This window comes from Lates calcarifer, linkage group LG6 (assembly GCF_001640805.2).
Source record: "Lates calcarifer isolate ASB-BC8 linkage group LG6, TLL_Latcal_v3, whole genome shotgun sequence".
Lineage (NCBI taxonomy): Eukaryota > Metazoa > Chordata > Actinopteri > Centropomidae > Lates > Lates calcarifer.
Window position 1 is genome coordinate 26,456,868 of NC_066838.1, and position 11,899 is coordinate 26,468,766.

The 11,899-nt window shown below is 37.8% G+C and overlaps 1 protein-coding gene and 1 long non-coding RNA gene across 2 annotated transcripts; one reads left to right on the forward strand and one right to left on the reverse strand.

Moving 5' to 3' along the window:
* The first annotated feature begins 2,191 nt into the window (after positions 1 to 2,191).
* LOC108876340 (dromaiocalcin-1) lies at positions 2,192 to 11,725 on the forward strand. Its single transcript, XM_051071499.1, has 3 exons — positions 2,192 to 2,515; positions 10,221 to 10,318; positions 10,801 to 11,725. The coding sequence occupies exons 1-3, from the start codon at positions 2,218 to 2,220 to the stop codon at positions 10,933 to 10,935; spliced, it is 531 nt and encodes a 176-aa protein (XP_050927456.1). The 5' UTR covers positions 2,192 to 2,217; the 3' UTR covers positions 10,936 to 11,725.
* LOC108876355 (uncharacterized) lies at positions 7,019 to 7,784 on the reverse strand. Its single transcript, XR_001959975.2, has 3 exons — positions 7,577 to 7,784; positions 7,351 to 7,413; positions 7,019 to 7,080 (listed from the first exon to the last, which is right to left on the reverse strand). It is a non-coding gene; the product is annotated as an uncharacterized LOC108876355 (long non-coding RNA).
* Positions 11,726 to 11,899: the final 174 nt, after the last annotated feature.

Genomic DNA, 11,899 nt, shown 5'->3' on the forward strand with positions numbered 1-11,899 from the left:
TGACGACTTGATTTTAAAAAGTTAGAACATCTGGGTCAAATGAGTTATTATGTGTACATCACACAGAACATTACATCACATTGTGAAAACTGAACCAAAGCAGTTATAAAATACTCTAACAAAGTAGCAAAGGATCAGATACTGTTTACACCTGCTATTAAAATGCAATCTGTATCCAGACACAAACATCTGATCTCAGTCAGGATAGGGAAAATTCATGATCAATACCAGGTGCAAACACAAAGGTAAGCAGCGTTTATAATCTGGAAACAGATCACATTTTAGTGAGCCGTGCACACTGGTTCCATATGATCTCAAAAGAAAAATGCAGAGAGAGAGAGAGAGAGAGAATAAACAGGGACAAACAAATGCACAAGGGAGGGAGCTTAAAAGGAAAAGAAGGGGAACAGAGTGTGGAAACCACCAAACCATAACAGTTTGCATGAGGATTAAAGTTTACATAAATGAATAAGTAAGTTCAACAATTCTACAGTCACAGAGTCACTGAGCGAAAGAAAGGTGGAACATACAACAATGGAAAAAGTTCTTCTGATCATCACAGCTGTATCAGGTAAATGTCTTTTTATATTATCTGTGATCAGTCATTAATGTTTTAATATCATGCATTCTTTGTGAAGAGAATCTAATCTGTCTGTCTAGCCAAGTATTTATCAGGCATATTATACCTTTGTTAATCTATTTTTTTTACTGTTGTATTTATATTGCATTAACATACAGACTGCTGTAACAACCGAATTTCCCTTCGGGGATGAATAAAGTTATCTATCTATCTATCTATCTATCTATCTATCTATCTATCTATCTATCTATCTATCTATCTATCTATCTTCAATGTTGTGAGAACTTCATGATGTGAAACACAATATGAAATGGTAATGTGCATTACTAAGTTATGTTTATGACGTCCATATTAGAAGAGCTTTAACCACCAAAACAATGACACAGCTGAATACACTGAAATGTCATTTTACAAAGTCAAACTATTTTATAGAAGGAATTTTTAGCCCAAATCTGATCAATATCCATGTCTGTCACTACAGGGCTGTGTGCTGTCTCATCACTCCCTGCTCATCAGTACCATTTGGTTTATGAACTAAAGACCATGACTGAAGCTCAGAGCTACTGCAGAGAAAACTACACAGACCTGGCCACTATAGACAACATGGAGGATGTGAACCTCTTGACCTCCATGGTGGATTTAAGCAAAATGATCTACCCAGAGAACAGCTATGTGAGTTCACCTTTGTCTCTTTCATTTAATTTAATTTAATTTAATTTAATTTAATTTCCACCTCTACTCCATGACAATAGAATAAAAATGTAAATACTCAAGTAAAATACAAATACAGCACAGTAAATGTAAACATGACAGCTACAGGCAATTTATGAAAGGATGTTATCCATTAGAAGGAGCGAGTGCATGACAAAGGTTTTGAATATTTAAATGTTCATTTCATCCAGTATTTAAATGACTACAGTGAAACTCAAGAGTCTATCTGTGTTTAAAATGAGCACACTGTAATACAATTGTGGGATGTCAGCATCAAGAGTGTAAATAGAAATCATATTGCAAAAATATTTCCATATTTCAAATCTAGAATATTTGTCACATTTTATATAAAAATTGTTAAAAAATATTGTTTCCAGTTAGCCTGGATAGGTCTGTACGACGATGTGAACAGCTGGAGGTGGTCGCTGTCAGACAGAAGTTTCTACACACAGGAGGAGGCTGAGTTCAGGAACTGGTACTCTGGAGAACCAAACAATTACAGAAGTACAGAACACTGCGGACAGATGAACGATCATGGAAAGTGGAATGACGTACCTTGTGATATGCTCAGTACAGTAGTCTGCATGGATGTCAGAGGTGAGGATTTTAACTGGTGAAATTACACCATACAACACAGCAGTTTAGTTTCTTTATCTCTCCCACTTTCTGCTTCTCTTTGTCTCTGTGTTTTCCTTATTTGGGCTCACAGTTCAATCAATCAATCAGACTTTATTTGTACAGCACCTTTTTCTAGGTTGGTCCAATTCAAAGTACTTTACAGATGAGCAACAAGCTGACGGTACAGATGGAAACACTAACACTATACTACACACTACTAATGCTTATGGTTATGTTACTGCTGCTCAGCTCTTCACTATGATCTGTTTTCAGGGTCAGATGTCACATTTGTCTTCATCAGCAAAACAATGACATGGACTGAAGCTCAGAGCTACTGCAGAGCAAACCACACAGACCTGGCCAGTGTGAGAAACATGGAGGAAAACCAGAAGATAATGGAGCTGCTACCTTCAAGACAAGATATCTGGATCGGCCTTTTCAGAGACTCCTGGAAGTGGTCGGATGGAAGTAACTCCTCATTTAGGTACTGGATCACAGGTGAACCTAATGAGGGCACAGAGAACTGTGTGGCAGCAAACTTCCACAAGTCTGGAAAATGGGAGGACCAGCACTGTGGTCAGAGGAGAGCATTTATCTGCTACAGTCGTAAGTCATGACTCAGTCAGTCCTTTAAATGTAGATTTAGGTTTCCTTTACCTGCAGATACAGTGGAACATGCTCACAGTGACTGCAAACTTAAGTTTTACCTGATGGTGGCGCCAGATGAAAAGTTAAAGGATCATCAAAGTTATTGAAATTATTATCATTATTTTAATCTAATTTTGTATTCATTTGACTGTCATTCCAAGAGCTGCTAAATAGTGTTTTATTGTTTTGGAACAGTGACAATAAAGATCTATTCTATTCTATTCTAGTTGTTGATATTTCACTCAGAACATCAACTGGGATTCATTGTCTGGGAACTTTGACTATCTACAAAACATTTCTGCCAGTTTATCAAGTAGAAGTTGACATTTTTTGTGAAGGAATGAAAATTTTGACCTGCTGGTGGCGCTAGTTCCAAAATCAAAGTATCCCCAAAATCATTAGGATTCATTGTCTGGGCACGTTCAACATCTGGGCCAAATTTCATGGCAATCCATCCAATAGCTGTTGAGATATTTTTTCATTTCTCCAGAATTGCCCAAAAGGAAAAATAACATGCATGATCTGTGTACATGGACACAAATTTTCCATGTTTTTCTTTTCTTGACTCAGCATGAGTCCTATGTCCTTTCATGAATGCTTTTCCTTGAACTCAATGGAAAATGTTATTTAGGTCAAGGGAGGATGTGAAGTAGAAGTTATAAGGACTTAGGAAAAGAGCTATGGTGCTGAGAGAACCTGACTGCACTTACAAGAGTTTACATATTTACTGATGTAGATCGCTTAAAATGTTTAGGCCATAAGAATGGAAGCACTGAGGCACGCTTCCTTAGCATTTAGTTCTATCATGGCTGCCACTTAGACTCACTATATTGCCAAAAGTATTCACTCACCCATCCAAATCACTGAATTCAGGTGTTCCAATCACTTCCATGGCCACAGGTTTATAAAATCAATGTAGCCTTCAGATTAGCTCAAGAACCACGCGTAGAGAGCTTCATGGAATGGGTTTCCATGGCCAAGCAGCTGCATCCAAACCTTACATCACCCAGTGAAATGCAAAGCCTTGGATGCAGTGGTGTAAAGCATGCTGCTACTGGACTCTAGAGCAGTGGAAACGTGGTTCTCTGGAGTGATGAATCACGCCTCTGTTTGGCAATCCGATGGACGAGTCTGGGTTTGGTGGTTGCCAGGAGAACGGTACTTGTCTGACTGCATGGTGCCAAGTGTAAAGTTTGGCAGAGGGGTGATTTATGGTGTGGGAGTGTTTTTCAGGGGTTGGGTCAGTGCCTTAGTTCCAGTGAAAGGAACTCTTAATGCTTCAGCATACCAAGACACTTTGGACAATTTCATGCTCCCAACAGTTTGGGGATGGCCCCTTCCTGTTCCAACATGACTACACACCTGTGCACAAAGCAAGGTCCATAAAGACAGGGATGAGCGAGTTTGGTGTGGAAGAACTTGACTGGCTTGCACAGAGTCTTGACCTCAACCTGAGAGAACACCTTTGCGATGAATTAGTGCGGAGACTGTGAGTCAGGCCTTCTCGTCCAACATCAGTGTCTGACCTCACAAATACGCTTCTGGAAGAATGGTCAGATATTCCCATAAACACACTCCTAAACCTTGTGGAAAGCCTTCCCGGAAGAGTTGAAGCTGTTATAGCTGCAAAGGGTGGGCCAACATCATATCAAACCCTATGGATTAAGAATGGGATGCCACTCAAGTTCATATGCGTGTGAAGGCAAATGAGCAAATACTTTTGGCAATATAGTGTACTTCCTGGTCATTTTATCAAATTAGGAACCTTCCTAACCAACCCTGTCTCAATAATGCCAGGGTAAAGGCCTTTTCACACTAAGGGCATTTTGCATGATTAATTTGCATGTCAATTAATTTTTCTTGATCTACTTTCATGTAGAATACGAATGATCTTTTCAACAGAAGGTAGTAGTTGGTCTTCTGTCCCCACAAATGCGGCAGTCACATCCCCAACAGGACCTCAAAGTGTCCCACAAACATTCTAAAAAATATGTCTGCAACCAGCTGGAGTGGAGCTTCAGCTACTATATATTTGCGGGCAAGTATCTCGCATTTTCGTGTTCTATATTTGCATCATGCTGTATGTGAAAAGGCCTTAACAGTAGAAGTCCATGCTACGATAAGCTAAGCACAGGTTTTCTTGCACCATAAAACACTCAGTTTTCTCTTTTTCAAATTGTGATGTCTGTATGAATGTCATTATTATCCAACTAGAAACTGTAACTGATGAAGCCTGTTTGTTTTTCTCAGCATCTGTCTCAAAGAAAGTGGTGAGAGTGAGGCTTGTGGAGAAAAGCTCCTCTCTGGATCTGAATGACCCTGCTGTGATGGAAGACATCTTAAAACAGGTACGGTTGATCTTTTTTATGTATATACTTTGGCTTCTTATTGGGTTTTCAGTTTCAGAAGCAACATGAGTAGATATCCAATGCTAAACAAATGCCGCAGTCGTCATTAGGTTACTTAGATGTATATGTGCATTCTCTTTTCCAGCTATTTTACATTTAAACAGTTAATTTTCTAGTTTGGCGTCAGGTCTGGATGTACCACAGTCTACTTACATTGTTACAGAAAGGCTTTATTTTAGTGTAGCTACAGAAAACATGAGTATGACTGGCCTCCAGCTCACCACTGAACTGAACCTCTTGCCCCTGACATTAAAATGTATTCTGAGTGATCAGGCTGCAATCGCATAATGCTTGACCACATAAAAGTACAGGTATAAATGCAACTAAGACACACTGAGGACAGATTGTGATCTGATCGACCAAACCACCTCCGCAGGTGGTCATGGATGCACTGTGACCACACTGAACACAAGTGTAAATGCATCACCAACTATGCTATCGTCTTCCGCATTCCAACTGTCATTCCCCATCTAGATACAAGACACATTTTAATGCCAGGTGCAAATGGAGTCTCTGACATGTCTTCTGGGTCTGGACTTGTACTGTTTGGTTAGACTCTTCCAGCACTTATCTAAACACATTTTGCACCATTGTTCACCTAGTATTTTAACAATTACCACTGATCCCCATTTATGTTTTACATATAGTGTTGAGCTGACAAGACCCAAGGTCTTTTCTGGAAATTAGGTTTGAAAAATGGAGGTTGTCTTATATTTCAGAACTGGAACTTATCACAACATCAGACGCCGTTTTTGAATGTAGAGTACCATATGTTGCTAGACCATATGTTGCTAGACTAATTTCAGTCTGGTTACAGTCATGACACAAGGAAAATAAATTCATGATAGCTGAAAATAAATTCATATCGTCTCCTGACGTCTTTATTGCAGAAATTAAACAGGGAGAAAATCTGTCAAACAGCTGAGAATTACAGCTGTCAAAAAGAACGAAGTCTGAGAAAATGATTGTGAGTCTGTGATAGAGTCACAGACTCTCTGATGTTTCACTTCCATAATAGAAAAGGCTTCAGTGACGAGAAGTCTCTTCTTCTTGGATTAATGGGATTTCAGGAAAACTTTCCCAAAAGGACGAATGTCAAAACTGTTTCCTGTTCTTTTCCTCTCGAGTTTATGAGTATATATTTCCTAACTTTATTATGTCAAATGTCTAAAGTAATGGTTCTTTTTGACCATGCTGACTACTGAGAACTTCAATGTGCTTTGTAAAGAAAAATACACAACAACAAGGCAGTTATAGTTAAACTGTAACTGAACAAAAGTGTTTGGTGAAGAATTTTCTGTGTGATATTCAACAAAGTAAATGTTTTTGTGTCTCAGCTCAAACAGAACCTGAAGGACGAGGGAGTGGACGGAGACGTCAAACTGAGCTGGAGGAAGCAGTCGGATGGAAAGGTCTTCCACAAGGAAAAGGAGACTGAGAAGAAAACCACTAAGAAAAAGAGATGAACTTTAATATTTGCATTTTCCATGGAAGATTTTTACTCCATCTTTTAGAATAGTAATGTTTTGTCAAAACACATGCTGTTATCTTGCTGTTATGTTGAATTATACAAATAATTGTCATCTGTCTTGTTATTGTGATTGCATAAGTGATAAGTGCTTTGAGCTAAATGTTAATATCTGCGTGCTAACATGCTTCCAATAGGAATGGTAAAATCCAACTTACATCCTAATTAATCAGTAACAATCAAAATGTACATTTCTAGTTTCTTTTATTCAATGTTTTTTTTTTTTAATTTTTAAGTTATCTTTCTCTCTTGTATTCATTTATATTCAATACCCTTTTAAACGCATATAGTGAGTGACTAGTGAGGTGATTAGCAAGTTGACCTGCGTCTTTTTGCAGGACGTTGTACCATTGAGAATTGATGGAGGAAATTTAGTGTGGAGACATACAAAAAAGCTTGTTTAACTGCTGTGATGGCTAATAAAGGCTTTGCCATTGATTGACCACAATGAAAGGGTATGAATAATTTTGAATATGCCATTTTGTGTTAAAAAAAAAAAAACATATAAAAAGTTTAAATAAAACTGTAGCAGGTCGAGAGAGTTACCACCATGGTGAAGAGGTTCCCAAAAGTATCAACAGGTCAGGCTGAAACAAGCCAGAAATATTCTTTAAAATGAAAAACACTCATTCATCACAAAGTTTCTTATCTTTATGTTGTTGTGGTCAGTGGTGTGTCTGGACTTATTTGACCGGCCGGGCACCAATTTATGCAGGGGTGGCATGATGTACGAGTGCTTACACACACATTTCTGCACTGCACTACCATTCTGTCTCAACTACACAGATCTAATAACGAACGTTGAAGTATCTTACACTCCTGTGTTTAAAGGTTAATAGATAAATAGACCTTCTTACCTTGGATGGTTCTTGGAAAAATCTTTACATGAGGTTGAGTGCAACCTGCTGACTGTGAAATATCTGAAAATAACAACAGCATGAGAAGCAGTAAGTGTTATAAGTCATAGATGTGACTTATTAGGACAGAAGTGCTTATTGGGGCATTAATACAGAAGAAATAATTGAATGAAGTAGAATATATCAATTAAGAACAATACATTTTATAGAAAACATTAAGGCATACCATGAAGTCTGCTGGATGGTTCCTGAGTCTTGACTTGACACACCTGAAACAATACAGGGATTTTAAATGACAGTATGAGCCAATAAGTATAGAAAAACATCTCAAAGCAGATAAAAGTTTAAAAGAAGGTAGGTGCAAACCTACCCTGATGTACAGGTAACACTGATGTGTCTTCATCACCAGTATCCTTGTCTGTGTTTACATAACCACGAGTCATAATGATTGTATATCTTGCACAATACATATAATTATCTACGCATAAACGAATGGGGCATGCAAACCTTACTCAGGCCTATAAGGCAACAGACAGATTTATCATTAGGCATGATGGGAGTTCCCAGAGTAGACTAGGCCTACAACGGCATAAGGAGTGATGGTTCAGGCCCGAGCCAACCCAAGATATAAACCTCATCACAGAGGAAAATTCAATATATGTAAAGAGGGTGTCTGCCTCACAGACCCAAAAAGGGAACTAGTTCCGCAGAAAGAGAGCCTGATAGCTAAAGACTTTACCTCACATTCTATTCCTGGAGACTGTAGGAACCACCAGGAAACCTGCATTCTGAAAACAAAGAGGTAATAAGGTACTATAAGGTCTTCAAGATGCGATGGAACTGGGTCATTAAGGATCATGCATGTAAGTAGGAGGATTCTGAATGCTATTATGGATTCATTAGCCATCCTATCAGTCAGTATGAAAGCGAAGAGCCACACAGACAGATAGTTGTTCACATAACCACTTTGCATGAAGCTGATTAAAGTTTGGAGCAGGGTCAATGTACAACTAAACATAAGTGATTTCAACAGCTCCACAGTCACAGAGTAAAGGAGACAGAGGTGGAACATACAACCATGGAAAAGGTTCTTCTGATCATCGCAGCTGCAGCAGGCAAGTGTTCATCACATTTTCTATTATTCTATTATTAATTCATGTTTCTATCCATTGTGAGAACTTTAGGCATTATTCAGTTATACAACAAAAGTAATACAATATATTAATTTGTATTAGAAAAGTTATTTTATGTTTATAACGTCCATATTAGAAGAGCTTTAACCACCAAAACAATGACACAGCTGAATACACTGAAATGTCATTTTACAAAGTCAAACTATTTTATAGAAGGAATTTTTAGGCCAAATCTGATCAATATCCATGTCTGTCACTACAGGGCTGTGTGCTGTCTCATCACTCCCTGCTCATCAGTACCATTTGGTTTATGAACTAATGAACATGACTGAAGCTCAGAGCTACTGCAGAGAAAACTACACAGACCTGGTCACTATAGACAACATGGAGGACATGAACCTCTTGACCTCCATGGCAGATTTGAGCAAAATGGTCTACCCAGAGATACAGCTATGTGAGTTCACCTTTGTCTCTTTCATTTCAAAAGCATCTTTGACAATTATATAACTGACAGGTGACAGTAACATGACATTTTTTTTGTAAAAATATTGTTGTGAACAACTTTCCAGCGAGCCTGGATAGGTCTGTACGACGATGTGAACAGCTGGAGGTGGTCACTGTCAGACAGAAGTTTCTACACACAGGAGGAGGCTGAGTTCAGGAACTGGTACTCTGGAGAACCAAACAATCGACATGCTAGAGAAAACTGTGGAGAATTGTACTATAACGGAAAGTGGAACGATGTTTCTTGTGATTTCTACCGTACAGCAGTCTGCATGGATGTCAGAGGTGAGGATTTTAACTGGTGAAATTACACCATACAACACAGCAGTTTAGTTTCTTTATCTCTCCCACTTTCTGCTTCTCTTTGTCTCTGTGTTTTCCTTATTTGGGCTCACAGTTCAATCAATCAATCAGACTTTATTTGTACAGCACCTTTTTCTAGGTTGGTCCAATTCAAAGTACTTTACAGATGAGCAACAAGCTGACAGTACAGATGGAAACACTAACACTATACTACACACTACTAATGCTTATGGTTATGTTACTGCTGCTCAGCTCTTCACTATGATCTGTTTTCAGGGTCAAATGTCACATTTGTCTTCATCAACAAAACAATGACATGGACTGAAGCTCAGAGCTACTGCAGAGCAAACCACACAGACCTGGCCAGTGTGAGAAACATGGAGGAAAACCAGAAGATAACAGAGCTGGTACCTTCCTAGAAAAGAATGTCTGGATCGGCCTTTTCAGAGACTCCTGGAAGTGGTCGGATGGAAGTAACTCCTCATTTAGGTACTGGAATGAGGAAACAGGTGAACCTAATAACAACTTAGGGAAGGAGGCTTGTGTGGCAGCAGACTTCAGCAGCTCTGGAAAATGGGAGGACTGGCCTTGTAATTGGAGGAGAGCATTTATCTGCTACAGTCGTAAGTCATGACTCAGTCAGTCTTTAAATGTAGATTTAAGTTTCCTTTACCTGACAGATACAGTGGAACATGCTCACAATGACAATGCTAACATGCTGATGTTTAGCTGGTATAATGTTTACCATGTTCACTGTATTCAATGTGAACACAAAGAACAGTTAAGGATGATGGGAATGTCATTAGTTTTGCATGGTGTTAAAACCAGAGTACTGGGATAAACTGAAAGTTTTACTTGAATTCATATTTGTAAGAACATCATCATTATCCAACTAGAAACTGTAACTGATGAAGCCTGTTTGTTTTTCAGCACCTGTCTCAAAGAAAGTGGTGAGAGTGAGGCTCATGAAGAAAAGCTCCTCTCTGGATCTGAATGACCCTGCTGTGATGGAAGACATCTTGAGGGAGGTAAATAATGTTTGACATTTTTAATTAAAAAAAAATATATATTATTTTAAAGTATATATAATTTAGGTTCTTGCTGAATTTGAGTTTTTAGTTTTGGAAACGGTGAACAGCTCAAACAATGTGACCATTTGATGCAGTAGATTAGCGCTCTAAGTTAATTTGCATCTGTAGTCCGTTGGCAGGTCAGAGCAAAGAAATGACGCAACAACAAACAGTAGAGGGTAGATAGGAGGTTGGTAGAAAGCTGATTCTGTAAATGCAGTGTTAGTGCAAATGTTTCTTTTAACCTTTGTAATTTTACATTAAAAACAGAATAATCAAATAATGTATATGACTTTGGTGACTACTAACAACAACTTCATTCTGTAACATGCAGTGTAAAAACAGGACTATAAGGTAGTTACAGTCAAACTGTAAATGAACAAAGTGTTGATGAAGATTTCTGTGTGATATTCAACAAAGTAAATGATTTTGTGTCTCAGCTCAAACAGAAGCTGAAGGACAAGGGAGTGGACGGAGACGTCAAACTGAGCTGGAGGAAGCAGTCGGATGGAAAGGTCTTCCACAAGGAAAAGGAGACTGAGAAGAAAACCACTAAGAAAAGAGATGAGCTTTAATGTTTGAATTCTGTCAGTTTCCATTTCCATTCTCTTCATCCTGGTAAAAGAATAGTTTTATCAAAACATATTTAGCTGTTTTCTTTCGAGAATTTGCATGATGATTTTGAATTATACAGATAATTTTCATATGTCCTATTTCTGACCTTACCTTATTGGTAATATACGTTGTAAAAGTCATTCAGTTTCAATTCAAATGTCAGTTTCCATGAAAGATTTTCTTTTTCTTTATCTTTAGGGATAATGTTTGTCAAAACATATTTGTCATTGTATAATTTGCATGTGTGCATGTTTTTCTATGTGTTAATCTGCACACTCAGTTTTAGCCATCCATGCCCACAGATTTGAAAAGAAGGCAGTGTATCACAGATTCCTTGAGAAAATTAAAAATGATTATTTGCACATTTAGACAGTTACACAGTTTACAAAACAATGCACAAAATGACACTGTCATGCACAAGACGTTTAAAGGTGCTATATCTAGTTTTTGTTGGATTATTGGTGAAATATGAACCTATTACATGTCATACCCACGGTCCGTCTGGTGGAGGACTGTGCTTAAGGTTTCCATTTAGACTTAAAACTCTGTTTAATGAAGCATCAAGCGTGAAAACAATAGTATCACTGTGTAACAGGGCTTATGCTTAATATTAACATTGGACTGATTTGCAAATACTGCACATATAATACAGCCAATATTTATTATATTGTTCATATTATACAGCTGCATTTATTATATAGTATAAATTATATTGTGCTGCACTCATACAACATTGTGATGTTATTTAAATATTTGTATTATTATTCTAAACTATATGGATGTCCTGTCATTTGTTTCTATTTTACACACTTAGTTGCAGGGGTAGACACTGGAAAATGTATTTTTTTTTATTATTATTTAAAGTTGAAATGAAAATTATTAGTGTAAAAAAGCACTCAGAGAAAAGGTGCGGAGTAAGTCAGT